The sequence below is a fragment of the Mustelus asterias genome, chromosome 3 (genome assembly GCF_964213995.1).
Source record: "Mustelus asterias chromosome 3, sMusAst1.hap1.1, whole genome shotgun sequence".
NCBI classification, from domain to species: Eukaryota; Metazoa; Chordata; class Chondrichthyes; order Carcharhiniformes; family Triakidae; genus Mustelus; species Mustelus asterias.
The window spans coordinates 76,270,776-76,294,972 of NC_135803.1; the positions used below are offsets into that span (position 1 = coordinate 76,270,776).

A 24,197-nucleotide genomic window follows, 5' to 3' on the forward strand; every position below is an offset into this window, starting at 1 on the left:
GTATCAATTGTGTTATTGTAATAATATTGAAGATGGAAGGGGTGGGGGGGGGGGGGATGAATTTGGCGTAGGCAGTGACGGGGCTTTGGATTGCCTTTGGAGCAGAGGTGAAGTTACACTTTCAGGGGCCCCCATGCTCTGCCTGTGTACCGGGGACCCCGGTGACATAATACCCTGTCCCACTCCCCAGTGACACCATGCCCCACCCACGCCCCTCAGTGACGTGGTTTCTTTAGCCTCCTGAGCCTTAGTCTGGAGGTTGAGAGTTGTCCCGCTGCTCCCCTTGACAGCCGTTGACCAACTCCTCCTCCTCGGTCCTCGCTGAAGGCCTCACAGGTCCACACCCTGATGCAAGATCGGTGACCTCACTGTTGCCTCAGGCTGCCTGCCTGAATGTCAAAAGCTGCTGCTTTACTAACAGAGAAAAGTTCAGAAGTGCTCTCAAATCACCACCACCTCTCAACTGGGACTCACAGTTTCTTCCTGTTCTAAGTGGACTCCACCAGTCAGATCCCAATGTTGTTCTCCATTGTCTGCTGATGGGCTCAAGAAATTCAAATGAACCGATCAGCAAATTCAGAGCTACCAGACTCTGATTGGTGATTCCACAGCCACCTCTCAGTTTGGGACCCTCCCATTGACCGGGCCCTATGCTGCAGCACTGTCTGTTTCATTGTAAGTCCACCTCTGCTTTGGAGCATTTGAAGGTGGGTGATCACATGATGTAACGTCCAATTAGAAACACGTCCAATCAGAGTTGACAACCCCAAATTTGATGCACACTCCATTAACACAGTGCCAAATTCACTTTCTTGTAGGCACTTTCAGGCAAAGCAAACATGGAATGTGGCAGCTTTAATAGAAGGAAATCGAGAGGACTTCGGTCCAAAAGGACCGATTGAATGCAGTTCCGAACAACTGATCACTGCAGCCGGAGAAGGGGACCATGAGAGAGTGCGCAAGATTCTCAAAACTAACTTAGTGAGTGCCGATGTTGCTGATATCAATGGCCATATACCACTGATTGGTGCCTCAGTAAGTATCACTCCTGTGTATGTATAAGGAACTTTCATAACAAGTGGCATTGTTAGCAAACTGTCAGAAATGATCCAGCACACTGAAAAACCTTCCCACCCTGCCGGGGGCTCCTGATCTCAATTAGAGTCAGCATTCCTTGTTTTCCCTTGTTGGTGAATTGATACTGACTCAGCACTGGGAGTATTCTGCTGTGGGTTATATAGCATCCTGTCATAACACTCAGAGGTGTGCACACCTCCATAACAGTAAGAAGTCTCATAACGCCAGGTTAAAGTCCAACAGGTTTATTTGGTAGCATGAGCTTTCGGAGCACTGCTCCTTCATCAGGTGAGTGGGACAGTGGGTCAGACACTGTCCTTTCACACACTGGGTCTGGGTGGGACAGTGGATCAGACACCGCCCTCCACAGACACTGCTGTGGAGCTCCACGACAATGGAGAGTGGTGCGGGGCTGGGGGTATCAGATGACCCATGCAGGGAGGGAGGGTGCAGTTGGTCCAAGTGGGTTGTTTGGGCAGGGGGGGGAAGGATCAGCTGCAGAGGGCAACAATAGCATGGTGGGTGATTAGTCATGGAGGCCAGCGGTAGCTGGGGGAGGCAATGACAGACAGATCTCTGAGTTCAATCTGCCGGCTTTCAGTGAGCTTAGGCTTCGTCCCCCTCCCCCTGCTGATGGGAAACACTCTTGCATTTTTTTTCAGAGTGAGGTAAGATTTGATTTTTTACTTGCCCAAAACAAAGCACGATTCTCTCCCATTTTCATGCTCGTTAGCCATTTAGCATTTTTTTGGTAAGAATGCTCCCAAAGGATTTCAAAGTTGTGGTGAAGAAGAACATAAGAAATAGGAGCAGGAGTAGGCCACCTAGCCCCTCAAGCCTGCTCCACCATTCAATAAGATCATGGCTGATCTGATAGTGGGTTCAGTTCCACTTACCCGCCCGCTCCCCATAACCCTTAATTCCCTTAATGGTTAAAAATCTATCTATCTGTGACTTAAACACATTTAACGAGGTAGCCTCTACTGCTTCATTGGGCAGAGAATTCCAAAGATTCACAACCCTCTGGGAGAAGAAGTTCCTCCTCAACTCTGTTCTAAATTGACTCCCCCGTATTTTGAGGCTATGCCCCCTAGTTCTTGTTTCCATTGTAAGTGGAAATAACCTCGCTGCTTCTACCCTGTCTAGCCCCTTCATTATCTTATAGGTCTCTATAAGATCTCCCCTCAACCTTCTAAACTCCAACGAGGACAGGCCCAGTCTACTCAATCTCTCCTTATAAGCTAACCCCCTCATCTCCGGAATCAACCTGGTGAACCTTCTCTGTACCCCTTCCAAAGCTAATATATCCTTTCTTAAATAAGGGGACCAAAATTGTACACAGTACTCTAGGTGCGGCCTCACCAGTACCCTGTACAGTTGCAGCATGACCTCCCTGCTTTTATACTCCATCCCTCTCACGATAAAGGCCAACATTTCATTTGCCTTCTTGATTACCTGCTGCACCTGCAAACTGAGATTTTGTGATTCATGCACAAGGACCCCCAGGTCCCTCTGCACAGTAGCATGTTGTAATTTTTCACCATTTAAATAATAGTCCATTTTACTAATATTCCTTCCAAAGTGGATAACCTCACACTTACCGACATTATACTCCATCTGCCAGATCCTTGCCCACTCACTTAGCCTATCCAAATCTCTCTGCAGACTCTCTGTGTCCTCCACGCAATTTGCTTTCCCACTCATCTTTGTGTCATCCGCAAATTTTGTTACCCTACACTCAGTCCCCTCCTCCAGATCGTCTATGTATATGGTAAATAGTTGAGGCCCCAGCACCGATCCCTGCGGCACGCCACGAGTCACTGATTGCCAACCGGAAAAGCACCCATTTATTCCGACTCTCTGCTTTCTGTTAGATAGCCAATCCTCAATCCATGCTAACACTTTACCCCCAACTCCACGTACCTTTATCTTATGCAGCAACCTTTTGTGAGGCACCTTATCGAATGCCTTCTGGAAATCTAAATACACCACATCCACCGGTTCCCCTCTGTCAACCGCACCCGTTATATCCTCAAAGAATTCCAGTAAATTAGTCAAACATGACTTTCCCTTCATGAATCCATGCTGCGTCTGCTTGATTGAACCATTCTTTTCCAGGTCTCCTGCTATTTCTTCCTTAATGATAGATTCCAGCATGATAGAACACATGATAGAACACATGAAGCTTGCCTGTTGGAAGAAAAAGCAAACTATGATTAAAAATAATAAGAACAAACCAAAACAGCATGTAAACAGAATAAAAGAAATGGGTCGAGAAACATGTAGTGACTCAGTCTGAGAAGGAATTATCACTGGATGTGCTAGCCAGTGCTGTTGCTTTGCAGAGGTACTGGGCCACTCCACTGCTGATGGGTCGCCAGTAAGGATGGAAGTTGGCACTGGGGCATCAGTCTCACTAGTGCCAGGAAAACTTCAGACACATTCCCTTGAAGCTTTCATGGATAATACTGAAGACATACACAGGGTGAAATGATTCCACTGAAGGGCCACTTTGAAGTAGCTGTGCAACTCAACAGGCAAACAGCAGATTTGCCTCTACACGTAGTAAAGGGCAACTATCCAGCATTGATGGGTCATACATAGCTGGAGAAGATTCAACTGAACTGGGCTGAAGTCAACCTGATGACCAATGGAGAATCAGGCCTCACACATATTCTAAAGAAGCACACTGTTGTGTTTGATGGAGAATTGGGGAGGATGAAAGACATCACAGTTAAATTGAAGATAAAAAAAGGAAGGCAAGCAAAATATTTGAAGGCAAGGTGAGTACTCTATGCTATCAGGCTGACTTGGAATGACTTATGAAGCACCAGGGAACAAAGTTTGTTGATCAAACATCTTAACAAATTCCTGCAAGTATATAGGAATACCGCACGTACCACAACCAAGACCTCTCCTGCATTATTGATGATGAAGAGACGGCTATGATCGGCATTCGATCTTTTGAAACCTCCAAAAACTAAAGAGATCATTCAACAGGAACAACAAGGACAGATGGAATGGCAGGGAAGCAAATCAAAGTATTCCACCTGGGACAAGGAGTTTTGGCTAGGAATTTCTCACAGGAGAGAAGTGGGTTCCTGCCATGATCCTTGCAAAGACTGGACCCATCTCTTATATTGTCCAAACCAGAGATGACGTTATCTGGAGGAGACATGCAGACCAGATGTGGCTGGAAGAAATGATCCTGGAAGGAATTGGAACTTCCTGAGAATACAGATTCAACCGTACAAAGTCCTGCCACCCTGACACCGACAAACACTGTTGAGGAAAACAACACCTCACCTTCAGATCAAATACAAAGTCAACCTCTAGTGGCTACGTCGACACCAGTCAAACCAATTATTGATAATGTTCGTGCAAAGACAAAAACACCAGAGATTACAACCAATGCGAAGATGTCAGAAATTTGCTGTAAGCTATTCCGAGAGTAACCCCCAGACCATCTGACTTATTGATTATTGTCCTTGTTGCACTTGTTTTGAATTTGTTGGGGACATTCAGTTTAAGGGGAAGGAAATGTTCTGTATTTGTATTGATTCTTATTGACTACACAGAGGACTGCTGTATTAATATATTCATGTATTCACCAAAGGTGACATTACAGGTCGCTTGCGCGGGGAAACTGTGAAGAAGAGGCAATCATGTAAGTGAACACAATCCTGTAAATAAAGCTCCGTTATTTATAACCCTCCATGCTTCCTAGTGTCAATTCTTCAAGACACAACAATAGACAGACTGGTAAAATGGGCAAACACTTGTCAGGTGACATTTTTGGAAGGAAGAATGAGGAAAGACCAAATGAATAAATGGTCCCATTTTAAATGTTGTTGACTGACCGTGAGAGCTGGGAGCGCAGGGACACAAACCCTTGAAGATGGCAGGTCAAGTTGAGAAAGCTCTTAAAAAAGCACATAGAATTTTTGGCTTTATTAATGGAGCCTCGAATACAAAAATAAGAATGTTATGTTACTTCTTCCTAAACCACAGGTTAGGACTCAGCTGGAGTATTGTGTTTGATGCTGAGTAACGGTCACCCATTTAAGGCAGGGATGAGGAAGAATTTCTTCTTTCAAAGAGGAGTGAATCTGTGGAATTCTTTACCGCAGAGAGCTGTTTAGTCTGAGCTGGCAAAGACTCCAGCACACCAGATGATGGAGCAATCCAGAGTCTGGAATTACAGAATTGCACAAACAGATATAATTTCAGATTCAATTATAAGTAATTAACATATACCAATCAGAGTTGTACATTTGTATAGAAGTTATCTATGCCCAGTCACAACCATTGATTAGGATTTCATCATGCATAGGATACAATTGTTAAGAACCAATCACAATATGAGCACATCTACTTAATTATAATAACCAATCAGTGTAAAGGTTTGAATATGCTAGCTGATCTAATCTATCACCAGCTACAAGTTGTCCTTAACATCCCAACTTGTGTCTATGCTTGTAGATATCAGTTATCTCCATCATGTTCAAGTCTCTGAGTTAATGAATTCTCTCAGACTATGAGGCTTCAACAAATAAATGACCCTATACTCTGATGTTGCCTCCCTGTCATCTGTAGATCATTTAGTTGCCAGAACAGGTCCTCATTGTTTTATAGTCTGTCAGGCTTGGCATCTAGTGTGTATTTCTCTACTAGACTGCATTGTTTAACCCTTTCACTGAGTATGATTATTCGTATAGTTACTAACCCCCTTCATGGAGAGACCAGAGAAGCTAAAGTTGTTGTCCTCAGAACAGTGATGTTTAAGGAGAGATTTCACAGAGGTGTTCAAAATCATGAAGGGTTTTGATCAAGTAAATAAGGAAAAACTGTTTCTCATCACAGAGTGGTCAGTAACCAGAGGACGCCGATTTAATGTGAATGGCAAAAGAACCAGTGGCGCCATGAGGAAATATTTTTTCACATGGCAGGTGAGTTGAGATCTGGAGTGCACTGTCTGAAAGGGCAGTGGATTCAACAGCAATTTTTAGAAGAGGATTGGAAAAAAATTTGAAGGGAACAAAATAAAGACAGGACCACAGGGAACAAGCAAGGCAGTGAGATTAATTGTCTCGCCAAAGAGCCAGTAGACACCTAATTGGCCAAATGCCTCTCTCTATTCTGTACATTCTTTGATGGTGTGATTGTATGTTGGTCTGACTTTTGTCATCTCACACAGCTTCATCTGAGCAATTTCTTACAGGTTGTTTGCAGCGGATTTATCACCAACATGCTGCTAGATAGTGGAGCAAATGTGAACAAGCTGAACAATGAGGGTGTTTCTGCACTCAACTGCACCGCGACACTTTACTATCCCACTGGCTCCTTTCTACACAGCAACATCTACAGACTCACAAACAAGAAAGAGGTTTGTTTCACTTGAAGCTAACACCAAGCTTGAGAATTTTCCCTACATCCATTTTCTTTATTTCACAGGACAACCAGATTCTGCTTCACTTCATTGATGGAGTTATTCAGAATGGGCATGACCCAAAATGCAGTGAGAATGTGGAAAGGCAATGGTTGAGTGAGTAGTTCAGATGTGTTTAAGGGGCAAGGAGACAAGCATTTTGTTATTTGTTCATGGGATGTGGGTGTCATTAGCTGGGCCAGCATTTATTGTCCATCCCTAATTGCCCTTGAGGGGGCACATTGCATTGGATCTAGAGTCGCATCTATGCTAGATCAGGTAAGGACAACAGATTTCCTTCCCGAAAGCAACATTAATGAACCAGATGATATTTTACAACAATGATTTCATGGTCATCATTAGACTTTTAATTCCTGATTTTTATTGAATTCAAATTTCGCCATCTGCCTTGGTGGGATTTGATCCCAGGTCCCCGGAATATTACCCTGGGTCTTTGGATTACTAGTCCAGTGACAATTCCACTACGCCATCTCATTCCCTTAAATGAGGGAATAGATAGTTACAATGGTAGAATTAGATGAGAAAGGATAGAAAGCAAGGGGAGGGGGGCATCCTTACTCCTATTTTTTATTTATTCTTTCCTGGGATTTGGGCATCAGTGGCAAGGCCAGCATTCGTTGCCCTTGAACTGAACAGCTTGCTAGACTATTTCAGAGGGCAGTTAAGAGTCAAACACATGGCTGTGGATCTGGAGGCCAGACTAGGTAAAGACGACAGATTTCCTTAGTGAACCAAATGGATTTATAATGGCAACTGTTTCATGGTCACCATTTTGGAAACTAGCTTTTAATTCCAGATTTATTCATTAAATTTAAAAATCCACCAACTGCTATTCTGGGATTTGAACCCATGCTCCCAGACCATTATAGCCTGGGCCTCAGGATTACTAGCCCAGTGACATTAACACCACACCACCATCTCCCACTTGTAAAATAGAAGAGATTGTGAAGGGGAAAGGCAGGAGGGGTTCGAAGTGGACTGTGAGAAGAAGGATTAATGTGAGGACACGGTCATCTCCAATGGTTCCAGCACTGCTACAGACTGCAGCTTCAGTCATAGCCACACGAAGATAAACACCATCTTCACCAGCAGGGTAAGGACATAGAGCCATACCTCCCACTGCCAAATCAGTGCTGTTGCCACTGGTTGTCCTTCACCTTGTCCTGGGCAAAAGACAGAAGTGTGTTAGTGAGTCTGGTATGATTTGTTTAAGTGGTGCACCTGTCTTGGTTAAAGAGCTGACAGTTTGTGCGAGCTGTGATTTTGTTCCCCTCATTCATGGGATGTGGGCATCGCTGGCATTTATTGCCCATCCCTAATTGCCCTTGACAAGGGTGTGCTGAGCTGCCTCCTTGAACCGCTGCAGTCCATGTGGTGTAGGTACACCCACAGTGCTGTTAGGGAGGGAGTTCCAGGATGTTGACCCAGTGAAAGTGAAAGAACGGCAATATATTTCCAAGTCAGGATGGTGAGAGACTCGGAGGGGAACCCCCAGGTCATGATGTTCCCAGGTGCCTGCTGCCCTTATCCTTCTGGTTGGTAATGGACGTGGGTATGGAAGGTGCTGCCTAGGAACCCTGGTGAGTTCTTGTAGATGGTACACACAGCTGCCACTGTTTATCGGTGGTGGAGGGAGTGAATGTATGTGGATGGAATGTTGAACAAGCGGGCTGCTTTGTCTTGGACGGTGTCAAGCTTTGTGAGTATTTTTGCAGCTGCTCTCATCCAGGAAAGTGAAGAGCATTCTATTATGCTCCTGTAGATGGTAGACTGGCTTTGACGAGTCAGGAGGTGAGTTACTCACCACATGTGGGTGTGAGGCTTGCAACAGTGCTAAGTGTGTGAGAGTGAGGTGAAGAATATGAATGCTGTATATGGGCTCTGATAGTGATGGGTGTATTGAGCAATGTATGGAGCTGGTGGCATAGGTGAAGAGAGATCTGAAGGCATTTGAAGGTGCATTCACTGACCTTCAGTGACCTCTTGTGAGGTCACTGAACTTCTTGCAGACCCAATCTGGCATTTATTGGGCCATCAATCTGGTGCAGTGTGTCTGGAGACTGCCCTGGCCCATGTGGATGGGTGACACTCCTCCTCTGCATCTTCTCCACTAAGGCATCTAATGCAATGTAGGAGTAGCTTGGAGCCCACGACGTGATGTGCCATCATTCAGTATTCTTTTTGCTCATAGGCTGCTCTGTAATCAGTTCCAGCACTTGGTACAGCCACAATGCACTGCTCCATTAAAAGATACAAGCCAGCATTTAAATTGTTCTAGCCTCCCATGGTTATGTACCTCCTACTCAGGCATGCAGCCACTCAACAGTATTGTCAGGACTGGCCGTACATAGTAATCATTTAAATGAGGTGGCAGCGCATTGCCTTGGAAGGCAGCAGGTATGGGTTCAGTGTGCTCAGCGATCCCCGCACCCATCTTTGGGCCTCACTGGAGTTTGCAGCCTTTGCCCTTAGTTAGGCCAGCTTTTTTTTGACAGTAATACATTGCATTCAGTACAAATAGAAACCATTGGGACAGAGCTTGAATCATAAGCTTTGACACCCAGATTTTGGAGTGTGTTGCAACATGCTCATGTTCTCTTTGGTTAGCTTACGTTGCCATGTCAGTCAAACTAACCTAATAAGATGTAGGAGCAGAGTAGGCCATTTGGCCCATCAAGGCTGCTCCGCCAATGAGATATTGACTGATCTGAAATGATAATCCTCAACTCCACTTCTCCTCCTTATCCCCATAACTCTTGATTCCTTTACTGAGTAAATGTTCCTCAGCAGGAATACAGGGAATTCTAATGCTGGGCTAATTCTACTGCACCTTGACACCCACCCCCCCCCCCCCCCGCTCTATTCTAATAGGCTTGAATCAGTCCGAGCAATGAATTGAATAAGCTGGTTTCTGTGCCATGTATCACCAACCTTGGGACTGAAAATGGCAAATCACCAAATGTAACCTCATGTTTTACTTCCAATTTGACTCCACTCTTTCTCCAAGGCCCAAAACAAAAGTGTCTCCATTTAACCTGGTTGGATACCTTGCGCTCAGGTATTTCCACTGCAGAGGTTCTGATTGTACCGCATGCCCTGTGGTGAGCTCATGTTGAATTCCTTTCCCTCCAGGCACCAATGAAGAAGGGGACGCAGTTGGGATCAGATGAGGAGCTGACCACCCAGGTGAAGATGGCCAAACGAATCGCAATTTACGACCGCAAGATCCGATTGGGCAGCATAAGCTTCCGGAAGATTGTGACTGTTCCATCGTTGCCGGGAAGCTCAAGCGAGCTAAAGCAGGTGGAGGAGCAGGTGGAGGAGGAGGAGATTCTGAATTTCGAGGACTTTCTGGAGGAGGAAGGCACAGAGTTGGAAAGCGATGATACGGAGAGCATACTGTCTCCATCAGCAGGGCCTCCCTCAACGGCTCACTTTGAATCGTCACGAAGCTTGCGTCACTATCAATTCGATGTCACTGAGCGACAGTTGCAGCGTGCAGCTCAAGTCTTAAGTAGGAACCAGCACTTTAGGAGGTCGACTGAGAAAGACTTGATTTCACCTGATTTCAAGCACAATGAGAGACTATGGAGAATAGCAGCGATGAAATCTCAGTAGGTGCAACAAGACCATTTCTCTCACTTGTATTGCTGGGGGCCTCGTAATAAAGGCAAACAGTTGAACACAACCCACACACATTACCCACCAACCCGCTCGACCCAGCTCACTGTAAACTGATGACCGTGCAAGCTACTTTCCCTCATTCTGTTCTCCACTCCCCTCCCCCTCACCCCCACCCACCACCCACCCAATCTCCATCTTCTCATCATCTAGTGGGAGCACTAACTTGAGCTAATTTCAGTCTAAATTCATGGCAGGCTATTCCTGAGCACTTCGCTTGTGTGCCTCGTAATGAGTGGCAACCATGGAGAATGACATCAACCACACACCGAATGCCCTCACCTGACCACCATCTGCAGTGCAAACCCAAGACTGCTGATGTTTTTGGTTCAATAACTCCAGGGTCCTGAGGCCCACTGGAGCACCATCATGGTTAACAAGTTAACTCAACATAGGAATCGAATTTGCAGCTTCCCTGCATAGGCCTTGCAGTCAGATTCCTACTCTTCCTTCCTCCAATACTAAATACAATGTGCAGGATCCTCTGGCCTCCCCTCAGCATTCTTCTCGGCGGTGGGAGGCAGCGTGCCGTTCACTGGCAGTGGGATTTTCGGGTCCTGCTGTTGTCAGTAGGAATTCCCATTGAAGCCACCTCACGCTGTTCAGAAACCCATGGCAGAGGGTGCGCTGCCAGTAGGACCAGAAAATACCGCCGGTGCGAATGGCCAGAGAATACCGGCCAGCTTCAAGGCTCAATTATCCTCATGTTCTCCCCTGTCTCTTTATTAATTGCATTCACCTCTCTGCAGTCAAATTAACTCTCCTTTGCCTCATGACTACACTACCTGTCCAGTGTAGCTCCATTTAGTTTGGCCCTTTGTTCTAATGCTCCTGCTTGATTCAAAATTGTTAATAAAAACAGGAAATGTTGGAAAAGCTCAAAATCTATGGAGAGAGAAACAGAGTTAATGGACTGTACTTTCTGAGCTCCTAAGGACTGGATTTGTGGGGGTTGGAGGGGGAGGGGGTGCCCCTCTCAAAACTTCACAGGTATTGGTTTGAACAACAATTCAGAGCCGTGGTGGCACTGATTGCCACTCCAAGGAAAACACAGCCTAATGCTTTGAGTCTGTCTGACTCTTCTCAGAGTGGACTCGAAACAACTCTGCTTCTCACTCCACACAATGCTGCTGGGCTGGCATTTCCTGTTCTATTTCAGATTTCCTCTGAACAATTCCTAATCCTTGATTCGTCGTGGGCTAAATGAAGGCGCAATTCTTTGATTTCCATGTGTGTTGCTATTCCCAGGCACCGGAGGAGAAGAGAGATCATTAACTTGCTTCTCCGCAGGGGGGCAGATCCCAACAATTCCACAAATCCAATCCCGCCGCTCTTTTTCGCCATATTGACAGGGGACCTCAACGCAGTCGCGTTCCTACTGGAGAACAAAGCCGACCCAAACATTCAACTTAAATCACAGGTAATGCACAAACTGTACCAGCAACACAAAAAGGCAAAAAATAACACCATTGACATGACTGGATGCCGTGACGTATTAACCACACGCAGGTGACAGTATGACTAGGGCTCAGGGTCTGTGTTGAGATGCAGTCTTGAAACTCAACAAAAACTTACATTTAGACCAGTGCTTCCCCACCTTTTTCCTACTGTGGCCCCACACTGAATAGTTCCCCTGATGTGAGACTTCAATTACGAGGATAGACTGTCCTCCTTGGAGAGAAGGCTAAGAGGACAATTGGTCTGCATTTGGCCTCCCCAATGCAGGGCAGACCACCTACAGCTGTCAACACCTAAAATCTACAGCGAATGCAGGACGCTAAACCTAAAGAAGGATAATTAAATCACTATTTCATCTGGAAGGAGTGTTTGGGCCCCTGGATGGTCGGAAGGGTGGAGGTAAAAGGGCAGCTTTAGCGTCCCAGACATGTGCATTGCAAGGTGCTGGGAGAAGGAAGGCGTTCTGCAGGCTATTGAAAAGTGGAGCAGGATGTCACGGAAGGGATGATACTTTTGAAATATAGTCATTATTGTGTTTCAGAACATCTTCCACACAGGAAGGCTCCAAAACAGCAGCGAGATAAGAGCCAGGAGTATTTTTTAAACTTACATTAGTTGAAGAATAAATATTAGCCAGGGCACTGGAGAAATCATTCTGCTCATCTTTGAATAATACTGTAGGAATTTTTAGATCCAGTGAGCGTATAGCCTTGATTGAAGGTCTCTTCTGACAGTGGAACGGGCTGAGATTGTGTTTTTTAGGCTCTGACATGGGAACTTAAACGAATGACCTTCTAATTCAGAGGAAAGCGTGAGCAACAGAGGACAGAGAAATGGCAAGGGTAGGGGCTTATGGTCTCTGGGTTGACCCCAGCAGACAAGTGAGCAACTTTGGTTGAGGAGAGTGCGACCCAATCGCACCTAATGCGACAATGGATGGCTCATCCACATGTGTTTCCTCAGAGGGTTGTGAAGTACATGTGACAGTAATAAATCAAACCAAAAATCTTTGGAATTCTCTCGCCCAAAGGGTCACTCAGCAGCTGGGTATATTCCAGGCTGAGATCAATAGATCGCGGATTCCCTTCGCTCCAAAGGAAATGGGGATCTAATGGGAAAGTGAAGTTGGGGTTAAAGGTCAGTTATGATCCGAATGAATGGTGGAGCTAGCCCGAGGGACCAGAAGATCATAAGAAATAGAGGCAGGAGTTTGCCATTCAGCCCATCGAGCTCACTCCGTCACCAGGAGGAATGACAGGGATGGGAGACAACAAATATTTGCTGGGGCCAATGGCAGAAATGAGGGAATAGCTGAGCAAATCCATGGAGCAATGGAAAGCCAATAACGAGGTCATGGGGAATGACAAGGACTGTCGGAAGTGGCTTGAAGGGGAATTTTTTTCAAAAATGAAACTGAGCAAGTGGGATTGGATGGGATAGGATGCAGGATGGATACAGCAACTTAAACAGAGATAGCTTCATTCGTCATCACAGGAAATGATACACCCAAGGTTCAACCAGTAGTGCTTGTTTGGAGGGACAGATTTTGGAGGTATGCGAGAGGATGGAGGGCTTAAGGGGAGTTTGGATGAGGATTGAGTTTGCTGTGGCTGAGGGAACACGAGGGAGCAAAGTGGGCTTAGCTGGTTTGAGATGGTTGTGGTGAGCTGGTCAATGGTAACCCCTGGGATGTTGATAGTGGGCTGTGCTGTGCTGTGCTGTACTGTTCTATGTTCTATCTCCGAGCAGGGATGAACACTTAGCTTTCTTTCTAAGAGCACAGAGCTTCTACTGGGTGGTTTCTGTCACCTGGTTGGCTCCCCAAGGAGGCAATGGCAGCACCTTCGCAAAGTGCCAATGGCCTTCCCAAGGGCTCCTTGCACCCCTGCATGCCCTATCGTACCCCCCGCTCCCCTCAGCCCTGCATGCCACTGTGCCCCCCCACTCCCCCCAATCCCGCATGCTACCGTGCTCCCCCCCGCCACCCACCAACCCCCAAACCACACCACCAACCTACAGAATCCATAAGACTATGAGGCATAGGAGCAGAAGTAGCTCATTGGGCCAATCGAGACTGCTCTGCTATTCAACAAAATCATGACTGCTGTGGTGTGATAATCCTGAATTACACTTACCCACTTTATCCAAATAACCCGATTCCCGAACTGATTAGAAATCTGTCAATCTCAGCCTTGAATACTTAACAACCCGGCCTCTGCAGCCCCTGCGGTAAAGAATTCCATGGATTCACTGCCCCCTGAGAGAAGAAATTCCTCCTCACCTCTGTCTTAAATGAGCAACCCCTTACTTTGAGATGATGCCCTCTGGTCCTAGACTCTCCCACACACAACCTCTCAGCATCTGCCCCGGCCAGCCCCCTGAGGATCCTATGGGTGGGATTTTTCACCCCCCCCCCCGCCCCCCATGGGGTGCTTTGCGGCAAGGGAGGCAACTCCCCCATTGGCTAGCGGTATCTTCTAATCCGGCACAGTCAACTCGGCTTCCCATTGTTCGTACCCTCCACCACTGGTGAACCTGCAGCATGCTGGAGGTTGCTGTCGGCAGGACTAGAATACCCTGCTGGCAGGAAAGGCTGGAAAGTTTCAATGTTTATGTCTCAACAAGGTCACCCCTCATTCTTCTAAACTCCAATGATCCAGATCCAACCCACTCAACCTGTCCTCAGAAGAAAATCCCTCCATACCAGGGATCAACTGAGTGAATCTTCTCTGGGATGCCTCTAATGCCAATATATCATGCCTTGCAATATTCCAGATGTGGTCTAACTAGTGCCTTGTATAAGTTTAGCAAGACGTCCCTATTTTTATACTCATTCCCTTTGAAATAAAGGCCACCCTTCCATTTGCCTTCCCTATTACCTGCTGAACTTGCATGCTAGCTTTTTGTGAATTATGCACAAGGACCCCCAAACCCCTCTGTGCAGCAGTTTTCTGCAGTTTTTCTCCATTTAAATAATATTCAGCTCTTTTATTATTCCTACCAAAGTGTTTAACTTCACATATTTCAACATTATTTTCCATCTGCCAACTTTTTGCCCAATCACCTAATCCATCTATATTCCTTTGTAGACTCTTTGAGGGCAATTTTACCATTGCGTTGCACCCATTTTCAGGTGTAATGTGGTGATAAAGTCAGGCATAAAGCACTTGGCACGATTGAGGCCGGTTTTCGTAACTGGCAGCATTTTACAAGTGTTGGATTTTGGGTGCGGTCAACCTCTCACTGGAAATGGGCGGGAGGCAGGTTAATATGTGGAAATTTATTATAATACTATTTTACATCTGCTTAGTGAGCCTGGTGCTCAATCGTCCGGGCCCACCACCCCCGCCCCCCCCCACCTTTATGACCTCGCCGGGAAAGGTTCACGCCAGTAAGGAATAGACATGATCCCCATGAACGAGGAGCTGTCGAATTGGCTTTGACAGTGGAACCAGAGGCTCTTGAGGCCCCTGGGGAGGCTTAATGCAAGGGGGGGTGGTGCCCCTTAGGCAGTGCCAGACTGGCAGTGCCACCCCTGGGCAATGCCAGTCTGGCACCTGGGCAATGCCCACTGGGCAGTGCTAATGGGGAAGAGGGGTTAATGGGGGGAGGGGGCCTGCTGCCACTGTGCAGCGATTAGTGGAGGAAGGGAGGGAGAGGGGCCCACTGCCATCTGCAAGGATCGGTGGGGGAGGGGGGGGGGAGGAGGGAGAGGGGGCCCACTGCCACTCTGCAAGGATCGGTGGGGAGGGGTGAGGGAGGTGGGGGGGCTCGCTGCCACTCTGCATCAATCGGTGGGGAGAGGGGGGAGGACGGCAGGTCCACAATCAGTGGAGGAGGGAGGTCCGTGATTGGTCTGGGCAATGGGGGGGGGGGGGGGGTGGTCGGCAGGGGCTATATCTCGGGCCATGGGCCCCTGCAATTGCAGGGGGTGGGGAGCTGCTTCAGGCTGTCTGCAATAGCAGGGGCCTGACAGCTCTCTCTTTTCTGTCAAAACCCTGCTACTACTAGTGAGCATGTGCAGCATCAGAGGCCTGCACATGCGCACTACCTCCCTCTGCAGGGTTTCGGGTGCATAAGCCCCGCCCACAGGCTTCTGCAGCAAGCAACAGGGTTGCTGATATTTTTGCAGGCAGAGTATGTATGGGGGGGGGGCTTGAAAACATGACCAAAAAACAAATCTGAAACTCTCCCAGTTTCAAGTCCACCCAGCATTTAGCAAAGAAAATGCTAAAATAGCCCCCTTTGTGTCATCCTCACCTATCTATTAGCCTTCCTATCTATTTTTGTATCATTCACAAATGTGACAATAGTACATTAACTTCCCTCATCCAAGTCATTAATTTATATTGTAAATAATTGTGGCCCCATCACTGATCACTATGATGATTCATTAGTTACAAGTTGCCATCCTGAAAATGCCCCTCATCCCAACTCTGTCTTCTATCAGTTAGCCAATCCTCAATCCATGCTAATATACTATCCCCAACAACAGGGGCTCTTATTAAGTCCGATATCTTATCAAATGCTTTTTGAAAATCCAAGTGAATTCCATCAACTGGTTCCCCTTTATCTATCCTGTTCATTACCACTTCAAAGAATTCCAATAAATTTGGCAGGCATGATTTCCCCTTCATGAAGCCATGCTGACTCGATTTGATTGCATTATGTATTTCTAAACGTTCTGCTATTATATCCTTTAGAATGGACTCCAACTTCTTCCCAATGACAAATGTTAAACTAACTGGACTGTTTTTGTCTCCCTCCTTTTTGAATAAAGGTTAAATTGGCAGTTTTCCAATCCTCCGGTACTTTTCCAGGATTTAAGGATTCTTGGAAGATTATGACCAGTGCATCCATTATCTCTGTAGTTACTCCCTTTAATATCCTAAGATACAACCATCAGGTCCAGGGGATTTAACAGCCTTTTGCTTCCCCGGTACTTTTTCTCTATTGATAGCTATTTTATTTCCTTCCCCCCCCCCCCCCCCAACCCCTGCACCACCCTCTCCTGCTTTTGATTAGTATGTTTGGAAAGCTATTAATGTCTTCCACCGTGCCATTTCCTGTTTACCATTATTTCCCCAGTCCCTTTCTCCAAGTGACTTATGTTCACTTTGACCTCTCTCTTCCTTGTTATATATTTAAAGAAGCTCTTACAGTCCTGTTTTTATGTGACTTGCTATTTTACGCTCTTGGGTAATTTTTTGATGATCTTTTGTTGTTTTTTAAAACTTTTCCAATCCTCTGGCTTACTACTAATCTTCGCCACATGGTATGTTTTTTCTTTCAGTTTAATACATCTTTTTAATACCCCTCCCTGGATTTATTCCCTTCCAAGAATCCTTCTTCCTCATTGGGATAGATCTTTGTTGTCAGTGATGAACTATTTTCATAAGCGTCTGCCATTGCTGATCAACTGTCTTTTTTGCTAAACTCCTTTCCCAGTCCATTCCAGCCAACTCAGACCTCATTCCTTTATAATTACCCTTATTTAATGCAGCACAGTTGTTTCTGACTCAAGTTTCTCACTCTCAAACTGAATGCTAAATTCTGCCATGTTATGGTCACTGTTTCCTAGAGGATCTTTTACTCTGCGATTGTTTATAAACCTGCCTCATTACACATTGTAAGGAGTCTAACAACACCAGGTTAAAGTCCAACAGGTTTATTTGGTAGCAAACGCCACTAGCTTTCGGAGCGCTGCTCCTTCGTCAGATGGAGTGGAAATCTGCTGTGTTTACCCCAGTCCAATGCCGGCATTTCCACATCATTACACATTACCAGATCCAAAATAACTTGATTCTTGTTTGGATCCACAACATGATCCAGAATGATGGAACTGTCCCAAATACAATCTGTGAATTCTTCCTCATGACCACCTCTACCAACTTGATTTTCCCAATCTGCATGAAGATTAAAGTCACCCATGATTAAAGTACTGCCTTTTTCACATGCCCTCATTATCTCCAGATTTATTCTCCATCCCACAGTATAGCTATTGTTAAAGTGCCTCTGGACTACCCCCACCAGTGACTTCTTCCTCTTGTTATTTCTTACCTCCACCCATATGGATTCTACATTTTCCAATCCAAGAGCATTTTTATCTCGTACTAACAAAGCGACCCCACCTCCATTTCCTTCCTGCCTGTCCTTACAAAAAGTCAAATTTCTTGAAAATTTAGTTCTCAGCTTTGATCTTTTGACCGTCTCCAAAACAGAAACAAAAGACCTGATGGGATACGCAAGATGAAAACCAAATGGCGATGAACATGAGCACTGTGCTTTGCTGTTTGCTTGCAGATAAAGGAACTGGATGGACTGGCGTCACTCCACGTCGCAGTGACTATCCCTGGCAAGAAAGGAGTGGCCATTACGCAGCTGCTGCTTAATGCTGCAGCCAACCCTGACGAAGGGGCAAATGATGCTGATGTGATCTATGAGCCTGACCTGGTACGGTGCTAAATGGGTGATCCCACACACTTGTTCTGGGGAACTCCTTAAACTTATTGGGGTAAGGTGGACAGTAACTTTACTATCTGTCATTCTAGGACAGCACAGTAAGAAGTCTCACAACACCAGGTTAAAGTCCAACAGATTTATTTGGCAGCACAAGCTTTCGGAGCACTGCCCCTTCATCAGGTGAGTGAGGAGTTGTGTTCACAAACAGGGCATATACAGATACAAACTCAATTTACAAGATAATGGTTAGAATGCGAGTCTTTACAGGTAACCAAGTCTTAAAGGTACAGACAATGTGAGTGGAGAGAGGGTTAAGCACAGGTTAAAGAGATGTGTATTGTCTCCAGCCAGGACAGTTAGTGAGATTTTGCAAGTCCAGGCAAGTCGTGGGGGTTACAGATAGTGTGACATGAACCCAAGATCCCGGTTGATGCCGTCCTCATGTGTGCGAAACTGTTCATGTCACACTATCTGTAACCCCCACGACTTGCCTGGGCTTGCAAAATCTCACACTGTCCTGGCTGGAGACAATACACATCTCTTTAACCTGTGCTTGGCCCTCTCTCCACTCACATTCCAGTCATTATCTTGTAAATTGAGTTTGTGTCTGTTTGTGAACAGAACTCCCACTCACCTGATGAAGGGGCAGTGCTCCGAAGGCTTGTGCTGCCAAATAAACCTGTTGGACTTTAACCTGGTGTTGTGAGACTTCTTACTGTGCTTACCCCAGTCCAACACCGGCATCTCCACATCATTCTAAGACAGGGCAGACCAAGCAAATGAGCACGAGGTCTAGCTATTTAGTTTTGCATTTTGAGAATTGCCAATGTGTTGTGGTGCATGAAGAACCCCAGCTGGCTGATTTTAAAAAAAACTTGGGAACTTGAGACAGTCCAAAGCAAGTCACTATTTGTGGGATAAAAGTTCCTGGCCACAAAACCTGGCTGCGTAGCACCCGTATTTCTGCTGCTACAGGTAACATTTTGGCTCTGAAATGGAGTTCACAGCATCTTGGGTTGGAATAGGAGTAAGTGTCCATCTGGCAGTGTCAGAGTAGTCATGATGTGGAGATGCCGGCATCGGACTAGGGTAAACACAGTAAGAAGTTTAACAACCTGGTGTTGTTAAACTTCTTACTGTGTCAGAGTAGACCAAGGCACTGCAACCATTACCCACCGCTTACAGATTCCTGTATGGCCTGCTCCAGCTGTAGGGCTCAGGCCTACCGCCTAGACTCAAATGTGGGAGTGATTCCTTAGGTGGGTGGCACAGTGGCACATAATGAAACAATATAATGCAATGGCACAGATGGCACAGTAGTTAGCACTGCTGCCTCACAGTGCCAGGGACCCGGGTTCATTCCTGGCTTGGGTTACTGTGTGGAGTTTGCGCTGTTTGCCACTGTTTAAAAAAGGAGGTAGACAAAAGGCAGGTAACTATAGGCCGGTTAGCTTAACTTCTGTAGGAGGGAAAATGCTTGAATCTATCATCAAGGAAGAAATAGCGAGACATCTGGATATAAATTGTCCCGTTGGTAAGATGCAGCATGGGTTCATGAAGGGAAGGTCATGTTTGACTAATTTGGTGGAATTCTTTGAAAACATTACATGTGCAGTGGACAATGGGGAACCTGTGGATGTGGTGTATCTGGATTTCCAGAAAGCATTTGACAAGATGCCACACCAAAGACTGCGACATAAGATAAAGGTGCATGGTGTTACGGGTAATGTATTAGCATGGATAGAGGATTGGTTAACTAACAGAAAGCAAAGAGTGGGGATAAATGGGTGTTTTTCTGGTTGGCAATCAGTGACTAGTGGTGTGCCTCAGGGATCAGTGTTGGGAACACAATTGTTTACGATTTACGTACATTTGGAGTTGGGGACCAAATGTAGTGTGTCAAAATTCGCAGATGACACTAAGATGGGTGGCAGAACAAAGTGTGCAGAGGACGCTGAAAGTCTGCAAAGGAATATAGATAATCTAAGTGAGTGGGCGAGGGTCTGGCAGATGGAGTACAATGTTGGTAAATGTGAGGTCATCCATTTTGGTAGAAATAACAGCAAAATGGACTATTATTTAAATGGTAAAAAATTGCAGCATGCTGCTGTGCAGAGGGACCTGGGTGTCATTGTACAGGAATCTCAGGAGTTGGTTTGCAGGTGCAGCAGGTAATTAAGAAGGCAAATGGAATTTTGTCCTTCATTGCTAGAGGGATGGAGTTTAAAAACAGCGAGGTTATATTGCAGTTGTATAAGGTGCTGGTGAGGCCACACCTGGAGTACTGTGTACAGTTTTGGTCTCCTTACCTGAGAAAGGATATACTGGAACTGGAGGGGGTGCAGAGGAGATTCACTAGGTTGATTCCGGAGTTCAGAGGGTTGACTTATGAGGAGAGACTGAGTAGCCTGGGGCTATACTCATTGGAATTCAGAAGAATGAGGAGAGATCTTGTAGAAACATATAAGATTATGGAGGAAATAGATAAGATAGAAGCAGGGAAGTTGTTTCCACTGGCGGGTGAAACTAGAACTAGGGGGCATAGCTTCAAAATAAGGGGAAGCAGATTTAGGACTGAGTTGAGGAGGAACTTCTTCACACAAAGGGTTGTGAATCTGTGGAATTCCCTGCCCAGTGAAATAGTTGAGGCTACCTCATTGAATGTTTTTAAGGCAAGGATAGATAAATTTTTGGACAATAAAGGAATTAAGGGTTATGGTGAGTGGGCGGGTAAGTGGAGCTGAGTCCACGAAAAGATCAGCCATGATTTTATTGAATGGCGGAGCAGGCTTGAGGGGCCAGATGGCCTACTTCTGCTCCAGGTTCTTATGTTCTTATGCACGTTCTCCCTGTGTCTGCATGGGTTTCGTCAGGATGCTCCAGTTTCCTCCCACAGTCCAAAGATGTGCGGTTTAGGTGGATTGGCCATGCTAAATTGCCCCTTAGTGTCTGGGGGACTAGCTAGGGTAAATGCATGGGATTGTGGGGATAGGGCCTGGGTGGGACTGTGGGTGGTGCAGACTCGATGGGCCAAATGGCCTCCTTCTGCACTGTCGGGATTCTGTGATTCAATGATGAGGCGCTCCTCAAAGTTACAGCCCACTGAGTTTTGATGCTACTGGCTGGAAAATTATTAGCCAGCGTGCAGTCTGAGTCACCCCACTGAATAATGAACAGACTCGAGGGGCTGAATGGCTTCCTCCTGCTCCTAGAAATAAAGGGCATATGGCATTTTGAGATACCCTGACAGTGTGACAAGAGCAGTGCACCAACGTAACTTCTCTCCTTAACAGCCCACCGAGCCAGAGATGCCGACAGGGTTCATCATGAAGAGTCCCAATTTGTTGGGAGTCCCACCACATTATCATGCTCCCTCGGATATAACTCTTGTGGAAGATGGACGAACTCCACTGCATATAGCTTGCCAACGTGAGGACAGCTACAAGGTAAGAACATACAATATGGACGCAGAATATTTCTGATGCCCAGCCAATTTCAAGAAGTGATGGCTGGAAGAATCTCTCAATAAAATGGGCAGCATGATGGCACAGTGGTTAGCACTGCTGCCTCACAGAGCCAGGGACCCAGGTTCAATTCCGGCCTTGGGTTAGTGTGTGTGTGGAATTTGCACGTTCTCCCTGTGTCTGCATGGGTTTCCTCCGGGTGCTCCAGTTTCCTCCCACAGTCCAAAGATGTGTTGGATAGGTGGTTTGGCCATGCCAAATTTACTCTAGTGGCAGGGGAATTAGCAGGGTAAACATGCGCGGTTATGGGAATAGGGCCTGGGTGGGATTGGGATCAGTACAGACTCGATGGACTGAATGGCCTCCTTCTGTACTGTAGGGATTCTATGAGGATAATTCCTTTTTTCCTTTTCTTGAGTGGCCTCCCATTGGTAAGATTATAGATCACTGGGTGCACAGCTGCACTGGGTGAGCTTTGTGCCATCTGCACAGTGGAAACACATCATTCTGACACTGGAGTTTGATTGGCAGTGGATGATGAGGTGCCCCCTGTTTGCAACAATGTGGTGGTGCAGCAAAGCAGAGAGGCCATGCAAGGGCATGGGGCCCCCATGTTAGAAACACTGATCTTATCTACAATGCTAATATTGAGCTGAATTTTCTCAGCCCCGTGGAGATTGGGTTGGGGGCAATGGGAGCGGGAAACCCCATCAGAGCCCCAACATCAGGTAACGTTTCCCTCAGGGTGGGCTGCCACTAGAATTGGCAGTCCACTCACAGTGGAGGTGGGGTGCAGGCAAGGAAACCAATTAAGGCCCTGATCAAGAGCCATTTTACCCAGCGCTGCTACTTTCCTGATGTCCCCCTGTGTCGGGAGCCTGGCAGTGGTGCAGGTCAACATCTGGCTGGAGGGTCAGCAGCCCACGAATAGCAGAATAAATTGGCAACCTCAGGAGACCACAATGATCACAGAGGCCCCGGAGTAGCCACGAGCATCTCTTCTCATGAGATAAAGTAAAGTAATTGGATGGCAAATGCGGAATCGGCCAATTAGTAAGCCACTTTACATAAAGTTAACCCGGCAGTCACATTGTGGCTCTGTGTAGGCTCAGGAGCTGGAGATAGTGCCAACCTTGGGGATCCAATGCCCACAGAAGATAGGTCAGATCACTGGGAGTCATGCATTCCATTAGAGGGTGGCACGATGGCACAGTGGTTAGCACTGCTGCCTCACAGCGCCAGGTACCTGGATTCGATTTCTGTTTAGAGTCACTGTCTGTATGGAGTCTGCACATTCTCCCCACGTCTGTGTGGGTTTCCTCCGGGTGCTCCAGTTTCCTCTCTGTCTGAAAGACGTTCTGGTTCAGTGCATTGGTCATGCAAAATTCTCCCTCAGTGTACCCGAACAGGTGCCGGAGTGTGGCGACTACGGGATTTTCACAGTAACTTCATTGCAATGTTAACGTAAGCTTACTTGTGACTAATAAACTTTTGAGAGTTGCATCTTTGACAGGTTTGGTGTAGTAATTCAGCCAAACGCCAGTTTCCTGTCACCAACACCTTTTATTGTGCACCAAAAGAAAGGGCCGTCCATGCCTGTGGCTTATAGTCAGGTTGTCTTCACCTCGGGACCTACAACTCTGGTCCGGGGAGAGTAATGGGTTAACATCCCCCGGCGAACCTCCACTCACTCCATAAAGCAAATCGTACTCCATAAAGCCCACGGGAAGATCTATTGATGATTCCCTGTGGCCTTTGTGGCCATCATAACAGTTAGGCTACATTCAAGGAGATGTTGAGGGAACATAGCGTCTATGCTGGAAATCCCAAAAGTTTGTATTTTCCCATTTGCGGTGAAGTTTTGACATTAGGGAGTGTGTAGTTTTACGTTAACATATTCCCTTCCTGGAGGGCAGACTATTTATGAAGACCCACCTTCCAGTGGGATTGGAAGCACTAAAGATTAGTTTAATAGTTTTATACAAATGGGTTGGAAGCACTCTAGAGGAGGCAATTGCCCTGGGTAGGGAGCTTGCAGCTGCCAGTGGGAGCATGGAGGGACAGCCTGATCCCTGACTTGGAGGGAGAGGAGGTGACTGACCTTGGGAAGGGTGGAGGAGGAGGTTTATTGATTAAATCAAAGACTGTCTTTAAAATATTACAAACACCAATCACCTACTGTCAGCAAACTGGCGGTTCAACACTTGTTGGGTCTCCATTGAAGTCAGGAGCAGTAAATGTTTGACATTTCCAATCAACAAACTTCACCTGTTTTAAAAAGTTACGATTCAGTGGTGTGATTATCATCAGAGGAATCTGCAATGTGAAGATATCTACACTATCAAAGGATTGCACGTGAAGTGTTTGTGCTTGCATGTGAATAGTTTGCATGTAGATGTTTTGGTGTGGATAGTTTGTGTGATGATGGTTTGCACATAGATGGCCTATATGCAGATGGTTTGCGTGTAGGTAGTTTGCAAGTTGATGATTTATGTGTGGACAATTTGTATGTGAATGGTTTGCATGTCGTTGGTTTCCACATAGATGATTTGCATGAGTTAATGGGCCAAATGGCCTCCTTCAACGCTGTAGGGATTCTATGGTTC

General features: G+C 46.3%; 1 protein-coding gene across 1 annotated transcript in view; it reads left to right on the forward strand.

The window, feature by feature from the left end:
• Nucleotides 1-24,197, forward strand: part of ankmy1 (ankyrin repeat and MYND domain containing 1) — an 80,890-nt gene that overhangs the window by 18,042 nt on the left and 38,651 nt on the right. The window contains exons 4-9 of the mRNA XM_078210132.1: nucleotides 819-1,035; nucleotides 6,299-6,463; nucleotides 9,659-10,140; nucleotides 11,456-11,627; nucleotides 17,969-18,118; nucleotides 21,421-21,573. Of these exons, the coding sequence (XP_078066258.1) occupies nucleotides 819-1,035; nucleotides 6,299-6,463; nucleotides 9,659-10,140; nucleotides 11,456-11,627; nucleotides 17,969-18,118; nucleotides 21,421-21,573 (1,339 nt within the window). The remainder of the gene's footprint in view (nucleotides 1-818; nucleotides 1,036-6,298; nucleotides 6,464-9,658; nucleotides 10,141-11,455; nucleotides 11,628-17,968; nucleotides 18,119-21,420; nucleotides 21,574-24,197) is intronic.